Source organism: Gossypium raimondii, chromosome 5, assembly GCF_025698545.1.
Source record: "Gossypium raimondii isolate GPD5lz chromosome 5, ASM2569854v1, whole genome shotgun sequence".
NCBI lineage: Eukaryota > Viridiplantae > Streptophyta > Magnoliopsida > Malvales > Malvaceae > Gossypium > Gossypium raimondii.
This window is the reverse complement of record NC_068569.1, coordinates 6,554,180-6,573,731: the sequence shown is the minus strand read 5'-3', so window position 1 is coordinate 6,573,731 and position 19,552 is coordinate 6,554,180. Positions and strand designations below refer to the sequence as shown.

At 32.5% G+C, this 19,552-nt stretch overlaps 3 protein-coding genes across 5 annotated transcripts; 1 reads left to right on the top strand and 2 right to left on the bottom strand.

Moving 5' to 3' along the window:
• The first annotated feature begins 2,879 nt into the window (after positions 1 to 2,879).
• Positions 2,880 to 10,264, top strand: LOC105768802 (uncharacterized). 3 transcript variants are annotated; one of them, XM_012588988.2, is made up of 8 exons: positions 2,880 to 3,037; positions 3,741 to 4,760; positions 5,934 to 6,052; positions 7,469 to 8,245; positions 8,332 to 8,638; positions 9,148 to 9,313; positions 9,592 to 9,700; positions 9,775 to 10,264. In XM_012588988.2, exons 2-8 carry the CDS (start codon positions 3,951 to 3,953, stop codon positions 9,890 to 9,892), a joined length of 2,406 nt encoding a protein of 801 aa, XP_012444442.1. In that variant the 5' UTR covers positions 2,880 to 3,037; positions 3,741 to 3,950; the 3' UTR covers positions 9,893 to 10,264. The 3 variants fall into 3 exon arrangements, with proteins under 3 accessions (XP_012444442.1, XP_012444441.1, XP_052486135.1); XM_012588987.2 differs by having other exon boundaries at positions 9,586 to 9,700; XM_052630175.1 differs by lacking the exon at positions 2,880 to 3,037 and adding an exon at positions 3,174 to 3,460 and having other exon boundaries at positions 9,586 to 9,700.
• Positions 10,265 to 10,819: 555 nt separating this feature from the next.
• LOC105768804 (RING-H2 finger protein ATL57) lies at positions 10,820 to 11,892 on the bottom strand. Its single transcript, XM_012588990.2, has one exon. It carries the CDS (start codon positions 11,826 to 11,828, stop codon positions 11,073 to 11,075), a length of 756 nt encoding a protein of 251 aa, XP_012444444.1. The 5' UTR covers positions 11,829 to 11,892; the 3' UTR covers positions 10,820 to 11,072.
• A 6,676-nt stretch (positions 11,893 to 18,568) lies between these two features.
• LOC128041341 (cyclin-dependent protein kinase inhibitor SMR2-like) lies at positions 18,569 to 19,323 on the bottom strand. Its single transcript, XM_052631538.1, has one exon. It carries the CDS (start codon positions 19,221 to 19,223, stop codon positions 18,843 to 18,845), a length of 381 nt encoding a protein of 126 aa, XP_052487498.1. The 5' UTR covers positions 19,224 to 19,323; the 3' UTR covers positions 18,569 to 18,842.
• Between the last annotated feature and the right edge of the window lie 229 nt (positions 19,324 to 19,552).

Here is a 19,552-nt window from a genome sequence, read left to right as displayed (position 1 = left end):
CGGCATTACTAAATATTTTAAATTTATTTTAATTAGTGAAATGGCCGATATCAATTTACACAAAGAAAATAAAAATATATATTTCTAAGATGACAAGACCCATGAATACTTGGGTGGAACCCGATATCATTTTGAAATATTGATGCATAATTTACGGCGGTGAAAATAATTTGCCAACCACCAATAAATTATATTATTTGAAGTTTTTTAATTTTTAATTTAAAAGAAATTATAAAATATAGATACTGTGGGATTGACATCCCAGCATTAATAAATTCTTAAATTTATTGTTGAATCAAAATTTTATTTTGATTTTCTATACATTTAATTTTATTATATATGCTTTATTACCCCAATTAAAAAAAATTCTAAACAAACTCTTAAAATTTTTAAAAGTTTTACCGACCCAAAACTTAATTCCAAAATCTCCAATTGCCTTCCTTATTAAAAAGAAAAATTAATAACGACTATAATACGTACAACTTATTTTTAATTTTGATGTAAGACCTTAGGGCCGGTTAATTTATTAATTCTCGTGTTTATGATAAATTAGTAATAATTTATGTGGCTTTTCTCAATAAAACTATATATTAGGCAAAAATATATATTATTGATTTAAAGTTTTATGTACATTATTTAAATCTAAACAATCCAAACTCCTCCATAATAATAACAATAATTTCGTAGCTTATTATTATTATCAAAAGCTCATATTTTAAACATTAACCTGAAGTGCCTAGTGGTAATAGGTTTTTCTGGTGTGTAGTCTGGTGAAGTGAAAGAGATATTGAACAAGGATAAAGAGCAGTGCAATTCTATGAATTACTCTTTTTTTCTTTTTTTTCTTTTACAAATTTAATAAGAAAACGCCTTAAACAGGAAAAGAAATACTAAAATACATCAACTTTAATTAATGTAGAGTGTTATACATTAATTTTAATTTTGAGTAATTTTATACATACAATTTTAATTTATTTCAATTTTATAAAACACAATCAAAATACACCAAATTAAAATTTATGTATTAAATAAAAATTTATAAAAATATTTTATAATCTTAAAATCTATGGGAGTAAAAGATAAAAGAATCTTTCCTTCAAAAAACAATTAAGTAATCTTTCTAACAGTTAAAATAAAGAAAAATCTATTTTAAGCTAGACAATGGGTTTACACAAATTAACATGCAACTAACTTTTAATTAAACACATCCAATCATGCGAATTTCACAAGCTAAACCAACTTCCATAAAAATTAAAAAAAAAAAAAAGGGAAGAAGAAAAAGATGGCTTTAATTAATGATAGGCATTGTTGGAGAGTTATAATCATAGGAAATTTAGTAATAATTACCTAGCTTTTTGGTAAGCCAGCTTCCCTGTTTTGTATTAGCATTTTAACTGCATCTTTCATTTGTTTCTAGAAAGTTCATATCATTTCTATTAACTTACCAAAATTTGCCAACTTGCTTCTAGAAATTTATAGCTCAATGTTAACACCTTATCTCCCTATATTACCCAACCTAATGCTGATGCTATATGTAGAAGTTACCATTCTATTCATATTTACTCGAAATTTTATTCATTTGATTCGCGTTGTTATTATATGTATTTAACTTTTTCAAGTGTTTTAAATCTTTAATAAAGTTTAATATTGAGATTTTGTTCCTAATTATAGAAGAGTTTGCGTGCTTAATTAGGAAACGTAGTTAAAAAAAAAAGTAATAGCATTATTGAGTGCCTAAAAAGACAAACAAGTTATAAGACATAGTTTGAGTTGATGTGGCTCACAAGTGTTTTTTCTTTTGGACTTGTCATCTCTTCGTATATTTAAATTTTTAAAAAAGTTAGACAAAAATCCTCATAAAAAACAATACTAGATTTATTGAAAATCCGTTATTCTATCAGTTTATTATTATTATGATATTTAGAAAGAAAATAAATTTTAAATTATATCATATAGTATTTTACATGATAAAATTAATAAATTAAATATTCGTGTGAATTTATTATGCAATAAAAGCAATCTTACTTCAATCGCATTAATAAATTATTGGCATCAGTTTTGAAATTTTCTGGAAAACATTTTAAAATGTAAATTAAAAATAAGATATTTAAGATGTAAAAGAAATTGAAACAAAATTTTAACATGGAGCAGCCAAATCAAACTTCATTAACTTTGGATCCAAACGAAGAATAGGTTCACCTCTAGTTATGATTTTATTGACCAATAAAATAATGATACAGAATCAAATTTTGATTAAATGATCAACTGTAAGTATGAAGATTGGTTGGCTAAATAATATAAGTGCCGCATAACACAGGCCAATGATTATCATGATTATATTTTTATTTTTATCTGATATTTGCAGTTGTAAATTCTTTAAAGAAATTGAGATTACAAAATCAAAATATTTTAAATAATTTATTTATTGGAAAAACAAAAGATCCAAAATAAGAAATTTTCTTTAAATCAAACTTTGTACTATTGAGTACGACTTGAATTTATCTTTTTGAGCAAAAAAGGCACTGGCTTTTGAATTGCCGTTAACGCCATAATATTCCGGTCATCCCTCGCTATTCCATCATACCCTTCCGCTACCTTTAGTTTGAAATTTCAACCCAAAAACGAATCCAAATTCCATGCCCAAAAATCACGAAAAAGCACCGCGTCGTTTTCTTTTCAACACTTCCCGTTAAATCCAAGATTCGGGAACCGTTTCTTGAATTAACGCCACGTGAGAAAAGGTTACGCCCACGCGTCAATCTTTTATTCGTCTTTTACACTCGATTTTAAGACGTTTAGTGTTTCGGCAGGTTTTCTATCGGCCGTGAAAAGTTCTCAAGACGACAAAAATAGAGCAATAAAATAAAAATGACGTGTCCCTCCCATTTTCTTAACTTTAATTTATTCTTATTCATAATAAATCCGCAGCTTCTCCCTCTCTTCTCTTTTCTGTGTTCTTTTCTCTTCACATCCTCCATTTCTCTCTCTTTAGGTTTCGTTTCCTTTACTTCAAAATTTGAAAACTCAAGCTTCTTCGGTACGATTTTTTTCTCTCTTCTTATTTTCTTTTTATTCTCCATTCTTTTGATGATTCCTTTTTTTTTTTTTGGTTTGTTGTTGTTTCGATCTTCGTTTTCTTTTGAATGTGTATTTGGTGAGGTTTGTTCGTTTCTCTTGTTTGGCTGCTGAGAAATGCGATGAAAAAAGAGAAAAGTAATTTTGAATTTCTCAGAAATTTTAAACGGTTAATTTTTTGTTTTTGAATTTTTTCGGCAGTGTAAAAATTTAGATTTGGAAACTTTTTTGTTGTCTTTCTACATTTTCTCAGCAGAAAAACAAGGGATTAACCGAATAAATTATTTCAACTTACTCTTTTGGGTGTGTTTGTTGGAGATTGTTGTAAAAACTTTCCGGATTTCTTTGAGGAAATATTAACCAGTGACGAACGGCACTTGGTGAGGTGATACACATTACTTTTTGTTGAATTTAGTAAAAGTAACGTGTTCAATACAAAATTTTCCCCAAAATGATAAATATATAATCCCGGTGCCTATAGGCAGTGGTTAAGCGGATCCTTTGTTTGTTATATTTGTCTTCCTCATTTAGGTGAAACATGACATTGAGGAAATTGGATATCAAGATCAGTAGTGTTAAAAACTGAGAATTTTAGTTGTTGCATTAGATGATAGTATGATCTAATACTTGTTTTATAACCATTTTCTTGTGTGTTTGCTCTGAAGATTGATAGTGATGATGATGGTGGTGAACATGATGAGTTGATGACAATGCAAACGTTGATAAATGATGGAAAAGACGAAATTAACTAGTTTTAGGTGTTTTTCAAAAGGAGATTGTCTACTACATACCAATATTCCCTAAAGATATGCAGTTTTTCTTACATTTGAAGCATATGGGTTGAAAAGGTTTGATAATTTAGATTTTGGAGCAGTATGGCTATTGCTGGTCTACACAATGTTTCTTTGCTTGAAAATTCCTTCCTAAGGGAGTCTCAGTCACAAACATCAAGAAGGCGGGAAAATGGTAGCACCCGGGCATCCTCACTCCTGCAGATGTGGCGGGAGCTTGAGGATGAGCATGTGGCGAGTCATGCTCAAGAGAGGGCTAGTGAAAGAATGCTCCATACAAGGAGTGATGACCTCTCGGTGACTGATCTTTCTGATAGCCGAAATTGTGAACATAGTGGTGTTTCAGATGATGCGAGTGTGAGTGAGAATGACTTTGGACAGTGGTTGCCAGATCGATTTGGGTTGCAGAGTAGGAGCGGGGATTCAAGTAATCTTAGTTGTGAACATTCATCTGATTTGGGGGAAGTTGAAAGGGAAAGGGTAAGGCAAATTTTTAGGGAGTGGATGAACAGTGGTGGCAGGGATCGTACATCTAATGTTTCTTGTAGAAACAACAGTTCGAGAGCCCAGTGGCTTGGTGAAACTGAGCAAGAAAGGGTCAGAATTATAAGGGAGTGGATGCAAATGAACAGCCAGCAGAGAGGTGCTTGTGTTGACAGTAGAGAAGAGCAAGCTGCTGATGTTGGTGGTCAAATTGATCGAGTTCTTGATGGATTGGTGATTAATCAGAATGAAGGCCGAACTGAGCTTGTCCGTAGGGGCATTCGTAAATTATGTGGCCGGCAGGCTTTGCTTGATATGCTTAAAAAGGCTGAGAGAGAAAGGCAAACTGAGCTCCAGGGGTTGTTGGAGCATCGGGCTGTATCAAATTTTGCCCATCGCAACCGTATTCAGGTAAATACATAAAATTTCTTAACCTTTTTTTAGGTGGCTATTTTCTTTATTTGTTCACATGTCCATGCTCTTTCAAATCTGCAAAAAATTGCAAATAAGGACGCCCCCTCCCAACTCATATTTAAGGTAGATGCTAATTTAGTAGTTTTGGTGTTAGAGACCCACATGATGGAGATGCTTCTTACATGCTTTCAGAGCCTCAAGTCATTCTTTTAAGCATAATATTTTCTCTAACAACAATATTATATGTGTAACTATTGATTTATGCTTTCCTGTTAAATTCTAGAAAATAACTTCATTGCAACTATGACATGCATACAAACAAGAGACAGTCCATATACATGCTAGCCGGTGTAGATATTACACGGAAAAATTGAATGCTAATCTTGAACCAAGAGCAAAACTAATATCCCATGTCAACTAGGGAATGCTAGCACATCTGTCTCAATTATTTGCCTGTTTTTTGTTCTTCCTATATTAATTGATGTTTACAATTGGTAGCTTGCGGCTTGTTCTGGAAATTAAATAGTAAGAAATTCTAACAATGGTTAGGAATCTTCTATACATGTCATTGTTGTTTGAAGGCAACTGTAGTGTATCTTAGCTTGCATTGGTAGCTTTAAACCAATAGACTTAGGCTTTGCTTGGTAGAGTGGAAAGAAAATTGGAAAGATGAATAATTGAAGGGGTAGAAAAATAGAAAATTGGAAAATATAATATTTCTTTTCATAGGTGTGCTTGGTAGGAAAGATGGAAAAATTGAAAGAAAAGTAATTTTCTTTCCATCCATTGCTTGGTAGAGTTGAAAAATGAAAGGAAAGAAAATAAAACATTTGAAAAAATGCATAATTTTGAACTAACATACACTCTCTCTCATCCTCTCTCTTCTCATCATTCCAATTTGGAGGGATTGGTTTTTATGCATTAGGATGGAAAATGTCCATCTTTCTTCTTTTCTTTCTCCTCAATTTTCTTCCCTACCAAGCACACTCAAAACTTATTTTCTTTCCATTTTTCCATTCCCTTCCACTTTTTCACCCAACCAAGCACACCCTTAAAGGTGTTCTGATGCTAATTGTTAACCTTTGGGGGTTATACCTTCTTGATTTTGGAATTAAACCAAACATGGGCTGCATTTACTGGCATTCATTTATTTCCATATTCTTTATGCAGTCATTGCTGAGAGGTAGATTCCTGAGAAATGGCAGAATGGGTGAGGGTAACAGATCTACCTCTGTTGCGGCCAGCGAATTAGGCTTATTAAGACAAAAGCAAACTGTATCTGGTCTAAGGTACTTTATTCTTCATGTCATATAAATAGCAGAGTTTTTTATTCAGTTAAGTTCATTTGATGCCATACTCTGAGACAATTCCTCTCTTTTTACTTTCTGTAAACATCTTTCACAGAACTTTTTATTAGCAGACTTCAAGAAATGAAATTTTCTAATGTTTAGTGCATTGAGCTCAGTTGTCCAGCTAAGCAATATCTGTAATTTCTATCAGATACTTAGTCACCTCATCTTTATGAGTTCAAAGCTGCATTCGGAAGAATGAATTTGAAACAAGGGATTTACTTTAGATTTGGTTTTTCGCTAAAGCTTAAAATAATGTCCCTTGCATTTAACTCAAATAAGGCAAAAAGATTCTTCCAAGGAAGAACATTTTGGTAACATTAAAGCTGTAGAAATTAGTAATACTATGGTGAATGTATTGAGGAATGTGATAAAGAGGTTGAGACTATAAATGCTAGTACTTTGCATATGCCTTTAATTTATTGTTCAAGTTCTCACATGAAAACCTGATGGATTTAGCATGTTAAGATATTGCGCATTGGTGTGGTTTCTTAGTTGTAACCTGGATTTCATGGTTTAACTTTCAAGTCATAAAACCAGCTTCTTGTGGAATAGCGTAAAGCCTCCTGCATCTCCTCTCCTCATACCTTGCAATGCCCGAGCCTTGTGTAGTGGGCTTCCCTTTTTCAAGCGTGACATTGTCATAGCAAAACAGCTACATGAAGCTGAAATAATTTGGTAGTGAATATACATTTAAATGATCATGTCTAAATTTGTAGTGCCAGTTTGTGGTTCTATGGTTTTAGCTGTGATATATGTTTAATTTTGAGGTTGTTTGTTCTTTTCCCTATAGTGGGTAGTTTGTTGGCTGGTCTTAACTTAGGACCTGTTATACTTTCATTTTGCAATGAGCTTCGGCTGGTATGCTAGATGTCAGAATCCATTGGGCAAGTCTACGAACTTCAGGAATTGAGAACTTGACAGATCTTTGGAGTGTATTCTTCATTCTATTTAAATATTATATTTAAGTAGTTGAATGATTGTTTCATAATTTACTTGGCAGGAGGGAGTTCCCTCATAAATGATAAAATGACTAGGTTGCACTTTAAATTGGTGTTTATCCAAAAATCATTTTATTGATAGTTGGGCATGGTATTGGCCTCCTAACTTTTGTTATCATAGTTGCTACTAATACGAGGATGTATTCCCATGACATGCTAGATTGCAAAAAAAAAAAAAAAAATTCTGCTTCTCTTTCTGATATAGCTTGACTATTGCTTTGATAACTTTTTGGATATTTTATTGGTGGAAGTTACAATGTTGAATTAATATGTTATAACCTTTACCCATTATATTTATGTGATGCCATTTTTACCATTCCATTGTAACATTTTGCAACCTGTGCCTTTGTTTCAGGGAAGGGTTTTTCTCCAGACTGGATAATTCTGGTTCTGGTCCTGCTAGCAGTAATCATTCCGATACATCATCTAATGCTGATACTAATGCTAACAGAAATAAGCAAAACCTAGTAAATAACTCTGAACATGAGAATGAGCAAACAGATAACCAAATGTTTTTGCATGGTATAACTGATTTAGGGGATGATGTTGAAGATGTACGTTGGCAGGAAACCTCTGCTCGGGTAGAAGAGTGGCGGGAACGAATTTGTGGGAGTGTTGCTAGAGAGTGGCAGTGGTCTTTCAGTGATGAGTCTAATGAGAGCAGGGATGCTATTGGAGAAATCTTGGATGGGGACTGGCAAGAAAATCTTGCTAATGAATCGTCCCTTGAAGCTTTGCCGAATGAAGCTGGAGAACATTCTAATCTACAAGAAGCTGATGAAGCATCTTATGAACATTCTCCCCCAAATGACATAGAAAATTTGGAAGGCAATCCAGCTGTACAGATTGATGGGCAAGAATCTGCTTCTCTAGTTGAACTATGGCAGGAAGAGGATCAAGAAACTGCAGAAGCAGACTGGCAGGAAGCTGGCGTTGAGTATAATGAGTCCATGGATGGTAATGAAGAAGCCTCTGACAGGCACCATGAAGATGGAGGCTTGCGCGGGACTGCACAGGATTGGATGGAAGAGTCTTACAATCAAGAACCTGTTACTATCAGAAGAACAGATACATTTTATTTTCCTGATGATGATAATGTACACAGCATGGAACTGAGGGAACTGTTAAGCAGGTATGAATTTTATAACTGTTGGGCTTATGTGATTAGATTTTTCTAATTCGGTATTTTTATAACCCAAGTTACTTTTAATACTGTAGGAGAAGTGTGTCTACTCTTCTTCATAGTGGTTTCCGTGAGAGTCTTGACCAGTTGATACAATCATACGTGGAAAGGCAAAACCATGCTCCTGTTGACTGGGAGTTGGAAGGAACATCTCCTTCTCCTGCATCTCTTGAGCAAGATCTAGAACAGCAAAGTGGGGATCAGAATGATGGCCACGGGGATGCTGAGACTCCTCCACTCACCCTTCCTTCACCCAGGATGCCACCTATGCAACCACTCTGGGATCAGGATTCACACCATTATAATTGGGCATCACATGATGTGCATCAACGCTTTGGCATTGTATGTCATTTCTTCCTTTCTGCAACTTGATTCTGTTCTTGATTATCTTAGTTTTCAATAGATACTTCTGAACTATATCCCGTATTTTTCTGAAAGCTTATTGTTTCATTTGTTTGTTACATTATTTAATTAAAACTTTTGTTTTATATGTCTAGTATAATGACCAACTAATAGCCTTCTGGATGAAATCTAGTATGAAACTTCTCCAAGTTAGTAGAATTGATGAATTTAGTCATACAATACATGCTGGATGGTTAAGCTACAATATACATCCTTCTACTTTTGGATAGCTAAACTGCAAAATCCTTCCTGCTATCTTTTAATAGTGACACATTTGTGGTTCTTTGTGCTTCATATGTAGTTCACTACATGCTAGTATACTGCATGCTAGTATATAGGATTTCACTAATAATTGGGGGATTGGGGATTATTTATGAGCTTAAATTTCTTTGAGTACTCTTCTTTTGGTCTCCACTTCCATTTAATTGTGCTCTGCTAATTTGGTGCAGGAGTGGGAGGTCATTAATGATTTGAGGATTGACATGGCTAGGATGCAGCAAAGGATGAATAATATGCAGAGGATGCTGGAGGCTTGCATGGATATGCAACTTGAGATACAGCGGTCAATAAGACAAGAAGTTTCTGCTGCCCTTAACCGTTCAGCTGGTTCACAAGGTTTGTTCTTCTTTTCCTTCTGTATCAGCTCACTTGGGTTGTATTTCCTTCTGGATTACTCCAGGAGACTGCTTATGCCTCATGAGGCTCTCTACTTGTCATTGCTCCTATATATCATTTAAGATATCGAGGGGGGAAAAGAGTAGGGAATAAACTGCAGATTTTTCCTTTTTGTAATAAAATATGGATTTTGTTGTTCTGTAATGAAAGCTGAAAGTTTCTCATGCTGGGTTTGTTTCATATTCTTGTTTGTTAATCATCGCAATGTTCAGCTGCAGGGGTGATTGACGACGACAACTTGCCGAAGGATGCTTCTAACTGGGACAATGTCAGGAAAGGCATCTGTTGTATATGCTGTGAAGGCAACATTGATTCATTACTGTACAGGTAAATCTTAAAAATTGATCCGCAAGTTTCATATAAATTTGAGGCCTTAAATTTTCTGTATCTTATTGTTACAGATGTGGGCACATGTGCACGTGCTCAAAATGTGCCAATGAGCTGGTCCATGTTGGAGGAAAATGTCCAATGTGTCGGGCACCGGTAGTTGAGGTCATTCGTGCCTACTCAATCCTTTAATATGAAGAGTATTTATATAAAAAGAACAAAAGGAAAACAGAAACCCAGAATACGATTTTATATAAAATTTTCATCAGTTCTTTTTCTTAAAAAGAATCCTGGACCGCTCCAAGTATCCCATTTTCCTTATCTCTCATTTCTTTAATTTAACCCTTTCTTGGGTCCCTTCCCCTGTCGTGATTTGAGTACATAAATTGAGTGTATGGTTGAAACGGAAAGTGTCATTATATATTACTAATCCTTATAAACTTTCGAGTGTAAAAATCATTAATTATAATTGATGCAAGGATTGATGGATTGTATTTTACTTTGGAGGATATAAGATCATATTCACCGTTTTCTTTTTTCCTTAATGAAAGGTGCTTCAGTAGAGATGGATTTTTATGTGGGTGATTAAGAAATCTTACTTCCTATAGTTTGGCTTTGTTAGTTAACTCGAATTAAGTAACATGACTTTTCAAAGTAGGATTAATTCATTTTTGCAAGTGCTTGTGAGTTCTTTTTATGACATTTTCATCCGGAAACGACTCTTGAAAGCTTCCGCTGCACGGGGGGAAAAAGTTGTAAGATTCTCATTTTATTATGCTAGTTAACAGTATGACTTGTTAATCGCTAATTTTTCCATTATGTTGTAATTTTCACGTTTCGATTCATATGATTGGGATTTATATTGATGGAACAGGATGGGTTACTTATTGGACTAAGTCCAAAAGTAACAATCTAAGTTTGCTCTGATTTTTGAGGGGTTAGATTTCGACTTGTTGCATCAACCCCTTTTAAGAGTCATTGGTTTCAGCTTTCAACGTAAAATTATACTGCGTATGAATATCATTTATATCAATTGGTAGGTTCGTTCTGTTTCAATCTTGAAGTTTCAAGAAGCTCGTTATTTCATTTTGATATAGTAAGTTTGAAAAGTAACAAAAGTTAAGCAAGAAAAATAAGTTCGCTTTCTTTTTAGTCTAAACAAGATTCTCTAAACTTGATCCAAAATCGCCCGACCCACTTAATAACAAACTATTAACAACAACAATAAATATAACAATCTTGAAGCCCCTCGATTTTCGTTGATTAATTTTTGTCCCATGATTTTCCTTGAAACTTGTGCAAGGGAATAATTTTAAAAAATTTATGTTTATTAACATCTACTGCGTGTCAGTCACATTGGAACTTGTAGGTATCAAAAACTCAATGTTCGTGGCAACGTGGCGTGTTGCTCCAAACTTGAACAGCTACTTGCTCTCCTAATCCTTGATACTGGTTCCATCACCACACACGTTTCACTGATCTCAACCGCAGGTGACTGATCAACTGTCTCCTGCAGATCACCCAATTCACTGCTACCGCCGTCGCCGCCGACGTTCATGATCTCCAACAACCGGGTCCCTCTACAAACGGGACAGGAGACATGGGAAGCTAGCCACGTGTCAATGCATTCGACGTGGAAAACATGTTCGCAATGCGGTATCGTTTTAAGACATTGACTCTCTTCAAACTCGCTGAGACAAATGGGGCAATCTATCTGATACTTGGCATTCCCACGGTAAGAATATACGGGCAACGACCGAATGGTCGTCGGGTCAAGTCCTTTGCGTGAAGCCGAGACAAGATGAAGATCAGAGGGGAAAGGAAATGGGTCAAGGGGGCCACCACGGTAACGTCTTCTACGAGATAGATGTGCCGATGGGTCTTCCGAGAAACGACGAATAAAGATAGAGAAAAAGCCCATGAAGAAGAGAACAGTGAGGAGAACGACGCAAGTGAGAGCCATGGCGGAGTCAAAAGGAGGGTTGTAGTGAGGTGACTTTTTAGATGAAGACGGCGGAGATGAGGTGGCGTTAGTGGTGTTGGAGAAGTGGAGGGGTGGTAATGAGGTGGTGGAGGAGGAGTAAGGAGAGTCATAGTAGAGGAAGAGTTTCCGGTTGTAGGGTTTCATTTGAAGTTGAGGAAACAGAAAAAGGGTAGTTTGCTTTGCTTTTGTATTTATTGTTTGAATGTAGAGGAAGCATATATCCAAATTAAAGATAAATTATTATAAAATGTATAGAATTATAGATAACGGGGATAAGGTGGACGGTCGGTATCATCCATTCTGAAGTTGATGTAACAATAATAGTAATAAAACTAATAAAATTAAATGTCCTGTCATAATTGAAATTTTTATTTAAAATTTTACACTGCCTTTAAAGGAATAATAAGATTATCAATATATAAAATTATTTAGCATAAAATTATTTTCAAAATATAAAATTTTGGTGTTTAATTGATGAAATCTAAAACTATTTAAAAGCACAATTTATTAAATTATTTTATTGCAAAATTTATTTTTAACAAATTTAATTCTTTTAATATTTTTAATTTTATAAAATTATAATAAATAATGAAAATTTTTGTTTTTATTACAGATTTATATATTGATAAATAGATATATGATATTGAAATAAATTTATAAATCATAATAATAGTTCAAAAATTTAAAATAATTATTTTAAAATATAATAATTAATGATTTATTTTAATTTATATATTAATAAATATATGATGTTGAAATAAATTTATAAAACAAGCTTGGAAGTTTAGATGCCAACATGTTCTGTTAAAATAAAATTATTTAGAAGTGTTGCGTCATATTAAAGGAAAGCGATGGTTAATCAATCAAGATCATGTTTCAAAAGATTAAATTAAATTTCTTGAGATTCGTAAGAACTATATTTCGATTTCATTATGAGTGTTGAATTTAGGCATAAAATACATCATGTATATTTTCAAATATCTTTGAAAACAGATTTTTTCGGGAGTTAAAACGTAAGAGGAATTCGACTCCTATAGGTGCAAATGTGTAGGAGTCCCTAAGTTTATATTGTTAATTAATTAGAATTAAATTAAAATTTAATTTAATGTTTATAATGATTAATTTATTAAAAAATAGTGATTTTTTTAAAAGGATTAAAATTAAATAAAAGTTGATTATAAGTTATATTTGATTAAACTAAGGGTGATTACTTTAATTATTCATATAGTCATTCCTCAACCATTAAATAAGAGAATCATGCGTTTTAGCGTATTTAAATTTATGTCTTTTTACACTGACAACAATATCGATACCAGCTGGACTAATATTCAATTGGTATTTATTATTACAATAATTAAATAGATGAGAATTCAACTTAAAAATTAAGAGACATTGTAGTAAACTCATTACTTTATTCTAACCTAATACACCCATACCAACCAAGCTTAGTTAACTCGACTAACAAAGATAGATCAGTTTTAATCAATTTATGGATTAAGCTAATATTAAATGATTTGGGTCGAAAACTGTAAATCGTGGAGTGATGGTTGTAGAGTTAAAGGATTCAACAAATTGAAGTATCTTACAAATTTTGTTGTAGCTTTATGTGGTCCTCACAATTTTTATTCTCAGCAAGAACTGAAAAATAATAATAACCAAAAGTAATTGAGGCAGTAGCCAAACAACTTGAAGACCCCAAAAACAGCCATCACCCACAGGCAGGCAGCATAGAAAACTAGAATAAAAACTGCAGCGAAAAAGCCCCAACCCCATGCCATACATAATTCAATTCCATTATGGAGAAACAATGAGTAACAACTTAGGTTGCCATAAAAGTTTTGGGACAAACAAACAACTATTTTGTTAACTTTAATTTTGAGATTTATTTGTAAAAATATTTTTTTAATGTTTTTAAATAACTCTTTAATACTATATTAAGGTTAGACTTAAAATACTTATTTTATACATATACATAGGAGGGGAGGCGTACGCTCCCTGCACTTCCTTTTCTCAATTCAATTTTTGCTTTGCTGTTCATTTCTGTTCTTTTTTTTTTTTTCCTTTTTGCCTGCGCAATACTGCGCTTTGCTCTTTTCTTTTCTTTTTATTTTAAATAATCATTGTTGAGACCTCCATTAAATATATTTATTTTGACGAGTAATTAAATTTTTTTTTGTCTAATTTTAGGTTGATAAATAATCTGGTAGAGAATCGTGAGATATGAACATGCACTTAAAAATCTTCATTCTTGTATTAGTTGTTTCTTTGATTTAAGAAATTCATGCCAAAAAGAGTTCGTTGATTCAGTGTTGAAAAGCACACAATTGGAAGTATCGAGTTGATCGTCTGTTGTGTTCAATCTATCAAAAAATGCATTGACGTGTCTAATTAAGTAGTTAGCTAGATTTCGTCAAGAGAAAATGCAATCGGATCTAAACTACCTGTGTGATTGAGGTTGTGGATTCGAGTTGGGTCCTTTTAGTTCAGAAAGTTATTAAAAAATTACCTATTTTCATTGTGTTTTTATTTTTATTATATTTAAATATTTCTTTTACATAGATTGTCATGCATCATGAATATCTAAACGTGCAACTTAATTAAAGCAAAACGACAATTTTAAATATATCTAAATTTTTGTAGGATGTACCTTATTCATTATACTACTATTTATTTATCATTTAGGCGTAATAATGTTATTTTTGGTAGAATCCGCATCCATCATCTAGGCTTTCCCAAACTCCAAATTTAACACAACCTCACATACGAGTAACTTCATTGGCTAGTAAAAGTGGTCTTCACAATTAACGTAAATACATCTTAACTGCTACCATGAACGGAGACAAGAGTTGAAAATATCCACCGGCAAAACAACAATCTGAGGCTTCCTGGAAATCCACTAACTCACAAACGGACAAGTAGTGGAACCTAAACATCTAGACTGCAATTCCATTTCCATCCTACAACTGGTATTACCAATTTGTATGTTAATTACATTAACAACAAAGTAAATTCTTCCGATTTAGGTAAAATAGTTAATGTGATAGCTTTCCTGCTTGCTTCTTCTTTTTTCTCTTTAGTTGTTAGCATAGTTGATTGGTTCTTCTTCCAAAACATTGGAGGGAAGCCTTATTGCTTGCTTCTTTAGCCAATTGGAACTTCAACTGAACTCTACACTCTCTTGGATTCTTTTTGTCTTTGCTTAACCTTTCTACAGAAGTTTCAGTCTGCAACTGCATTGTCTTACCACACTATTCCTCGGGAATTGAAAATCCAATTCAAAACTCAATAAAGAGATTTAAAAGCCCACTGCTCTTTACACATGGCTGCAGAGTCACATTTCACACCGTCCAGTTTTCTTTATCTGTTTTGCTTAGTGGAAATTCATTTAATCACAAAAGGGACTACAGGGTATCGATTGCACCCTTCATCTCAACTTTTATGTGCCCAGCAAGTGATGTTATCCTAAATTATTATTTCAGCTGCCGAAGATGAAGCTCTGCTAAACTTGGCTCAATCTATCATCTTCTCTTTTATAAATCTTTGAAGGCCACCTCCCCTTTTAATTTAGGTAGCTTCAATTACAAAAAGTGCGATTCTGTAATGGTGCTAAGAAATGAAAATAAAACTTTTCAATGTAATAATCATGGATTCAATTAAAAGATGTAAACAAATTTTAGAGTTGAAGTTTCTCTCTTTTTTGATACATTACAAATTGGGGATTTCATTGTTAAAGCTTCAACTCTAGACATCAAGTTATCAATATAAAATTTTAATCACTCATGCGGAAGAGAGTTGAATTTTGATTAACATAGAAAAATAAATAGAGTGAAAAGAATGTCAGAACGGCATTCCAATACCAAATCAACAAATATTAAAAAAAAAAAGTGTTAAAGACAGTTCAGTATTTTACGTGGCAATGAATGAATGACTTGATATATGAAGATTATTAGAAGAATGTGTAGGCATGCATGTGCCAAAGTCAAAACATCGTAAAAGGAATAACTAATGCAATATATCCGACATACAACATGCACGGTTCCATGTCAATTACTAAAATTTAAACTTAGAGTGACACCAGGGAAATAAAAAAAAAAATACTGACAAGAAACAAAAAAGAAAAACACAGGGAAGATACATTACTTGGCATTTTGAAAGATTGCAAAACATGAAACAGTCCTAACCCAAACTCCCCTCCTATCAATACAAATAGAAAGATGTCTAAAATATTCAGAATCCTAGGCGTTGAGAATCTATGTTCCAACAAATAGAAAGGGAAAAAATGGGATCTTTTAGAGCCAAAATTGGGAGTATTAAAATGGATTCACATGGTTGGCTTGGTTCTCTCTTCCAATGAAGCTTGAGTGTGCTAGATCTCTTGCCATTCTATAGCACTGACCCCAGAAAATCGAACCCAAAGTTGCCCGAGGTTAAATGCTATTTTCTAGCATTCTTGTCCTTTTTTGTCTATTCTTTGTGCTCTTCGACACCATTTCCTCGCAATTTTGGATAAAGTTCACTTTGAAGGAAAAAATTGAATAGAAAGAAATTCTGGGTTTAGTCATATGTTTCGTAGGGTTCATTTTAAAGATGATATTCGACGAGATTCTATTTGTATAATTATTAGTGTCCTCTAATCTTTGTGAACAAATTTGAAAAGGGAGGATTATTACGAGACACGTAAAGGAAGGCCACACCACATGCTCCTGCTCTCAATTTGCCTAAACAAAATCGCATCTCCACTGCGTACTGTCTAGGATTTAAAATAATGTCTTGACATTAATTTGTCCTAAAGACTAAAAGTTATTTTAACTTTCGGCAACAAAATTTACACAAACAAATTGATAATGTGGGCAAATCACACCCATAATATTGACAGAAAGTGGGCATATAAGATGGTAAAACTGCTTGTCCTTATTAGGTTTTGTGCTACCCTACAGCTATTCCCTATCATATAGTAGCCTAAATACGAAAAATTACCCCATAATACTAAATTTATTATACTTAGGTATTTCTTAAAAGTTTAAAAAATTAAGACACAAATTATACCATCATTTCCAAGTTATAAGTTTTATGTAGGAGGTGAGATAAAATTATAAATTGGGTCAAAATTTTAAAATTATTTAAATAAAACTTAGATTAAATAATACATTTTAGTAGGAAATGAAAAGAATTAATTTTTTATTTATTCAAATAACTAAAAGATGTAAATTAAAGTATTTATATTTAAAGGATTAAAAATTCCGGTCATCATTATATTAAAACGAATGCCACATCTATATATAATATAAAACCAGCTCATAAGAAAGTCATATAAGAGTGAAAGGGAAATGAATAGGGTCAAATTGTGCATTTATAATATTAATTTTACATTAAGTTTGAATAGACAAATTTAACATTGATGATTAATAAATCTCTTTGGTCCAAATTATCTATTATATACCTACACATTTGTAATGTTTTACATTGTTATATTTATTCTTTCTAATTAAAAATTTGAGATTATCTATAGTATATATAGTGTTAGGAATAAATGGGGTCATAATAGTGTTTTTCACTTTTGTATATATTTTATTTCTTATCTTGAAATTTTAAATTATATACAATATACGTATTTACAACTTTAAAGATTAAAGCTTGAATAGACATAGGTTATTTGGACATGTTATCTTGAATAAATTTTAGGAAAATTAAAATATATATTGCATGATTATCATTTATTTCGATGATAATTTTAAATTAAATTTTATTTAGTAAATTTGACTTTAACCCCTATCTTTGTTTTTAAGTTTTGATTATATTTGCTCTTTCTGACACAATGCCTAAAATTACGCATAGCCTCTCCCCAACCCATAATGTCCATAGCTCAATTGGCACTTTCAACTCTGAACATAAATAATTAGAAATGATCTAAAAGTTTAAAATAAAAATAATTAAATAATGAATATTTAACTGTTTTTAGTACACAAGGGTAATTTAGACAAATTTAATATTCATTCAAAAATGGAAAAGTATTTAAATAGTAAATTACATATATGACCCCCATTTTTATTTCTAGAACTTCCTTCTACCTCATTTTTCTTCATCTATGTATGGAAATCGGAAGGGTTGATGTACTGATTAAATTCAAACCCTATCAATGATCAGCTTTTCATTGTTTTTCCTATTAGTTTAAGATCAAGGCTGATTCAGCATGCTTTCTTAAGAATTGATTTAAAATATTTTTATTTTTAAATTAAGTTGATTTATATTTTCATTAATACTTTTGTACCATACAGATTACAGACTTATTATTAAGATATCAATACATGTGAAAAAGGAAATTATTAAAATATAGAAAAAGTTTGGAAGTAGATGGCTAATGGCTATATTTGCTAAGTGATATAAAAAGAGTGATTGCTATATCTAATTAGACTGGTCCAGAAGTCATCAAAGGGATTTGCTACACACATGTTATACTCTTTTATATCTTTAATTAGACTTGTTTGGTTAAAAATTAAAAGAGAGTATGAAATTTTAAAGAGTATACCATTAATGTATAAATCACAGTCAACCACGCTAAATGTTAAAAAGAACAAGTTTTAACCCTGTAATCCATCACATAATTCCCTGTCAAACTCAATACAAACTTAGATTCAATAATTATTTATGATTTAAGAAATATTTTTTCTCATTAGGAAAGATCTTCTAAGTACAGAACAATAAGCTCCAAGTATTTAAAAATAAGGAAAATTTTACTAATTTTGTGTTTTAGATTTTGAAATAATCTGTCTTTAATTTTCATGTATCCATCCCTACTGGAATAGAATGATGAATGTACATGAAAACAACTAATACCATTCAATGATGGAGTAAAATGTAGGCATCAATGAATAAAGGCCGAGAACTTTGAAAACATTCACATCAACATATATTTTTTTTTCTGTCCTATAATTTCAACAAATTAATAGTGCAGCTAATTCACAACCTTTCTTCTCCCTTGTATAGTTGAACCTATCTTTGATCTTCATATCCAAATTTTGATCAACAAAATGAAGGGTAAATTATTTAGTAAGAAACTAAAGTCGACATCGCATTAATTAATTTACATGGTGATATATATCTGATAATCTAGATTTAATGCTAATTAATTTTGAATAAAAAAAAAGGTAATTAAAATGATCAAGCACTCCTACACCTCCTCCTCTTGACACCGGGAGAGGCATCAACTGTAAGTGGGTGAGAGTTAGAGCGAAAGAACGACTCTACCTCTTCTCTTCTTGTAGTTTCAAAGAAGTGCAACTCAGATAACTTCCTCTTGTGGACCATACTTACTCTCACTGTCTTCTTTGGCGTCGGCGGGCAGCTTTGGATGGTGGGTATTTTGTGATCACTCGAAGTTGGCGTTTTGCACTCTTCTTTTTCTTCTTCTTCTTCAACACCTTCCCTCCATGCCAACCCTCCTTCTTTATCTACATCTTTTTCAAGCCTTTCTTTTTGTTGTTGTTCTTCAAGTTTTTGCAGACTTTCTTGAAGAATAGTTTCATGGTGATCCTTGGACATGGAGGTGAAGGTAGACCGTATAGCTAAAGATAGGTGATTGGGCCGAGAGAATTTTTGAAATTTGTAGCCCCTTGTTTCTTTCTTATCTTTTTGAAATTGCATATATAAATATATTATATATGTGTATGTGTGTGTGTGTGTTGTGTAATGTCTACTCAGATTCGGCACCTTCATTTCTTTGTATTTTATTTTTCACGCTTTATATACCCTTTCTTCCACGTTATTTCTACCTTTGGAATTAACCATTGAAGCTTCTTTCTAATCACGACAAGGCTGTGATCTTATTGTAATGAATGTTCACTAAAAGTTACTGCGAAGAAAGGGAAACT

Bases quoted from the DNA above. Each gene is read 5' to 3' on its own strand.
- LOC105768802 (XM_012588987.2), top strand. From the start codon at position 3,951: ATGGCTATTGCTGGTCTACACAATGTTTCTTTGCTTGAAAATTCCTTC. The intron at 4,761-5,933 runs GTAAATACATAA...TTCTTTATGCAG, and splicing joins CCCATCGCAACCGTATTCAG to TCATTGCTGAGAGGTAGATT. The intron at 9,314-9,585 runs GTTTGTTCTTCT...CGCAATGTTCAG, and splicing joins CCGTTCAGCTGGTTCACAAG to CTGCAGGGGTGATTGACGAC.
- LOC105768804 (XM_012588990.2), bottom strand. From the start codon at position 11,828: ATGAAACCCTACAACCGGAAACTCTTCCTCTACTATGACTCTCCTTAC.
- LOC128041341 (XM_052631538.1), bottom strand. From the start codon at position 19,223: ATGTCCAAGGATCACCATGAAACTATTCTTCAAGAAAGTCTGCAAAAA.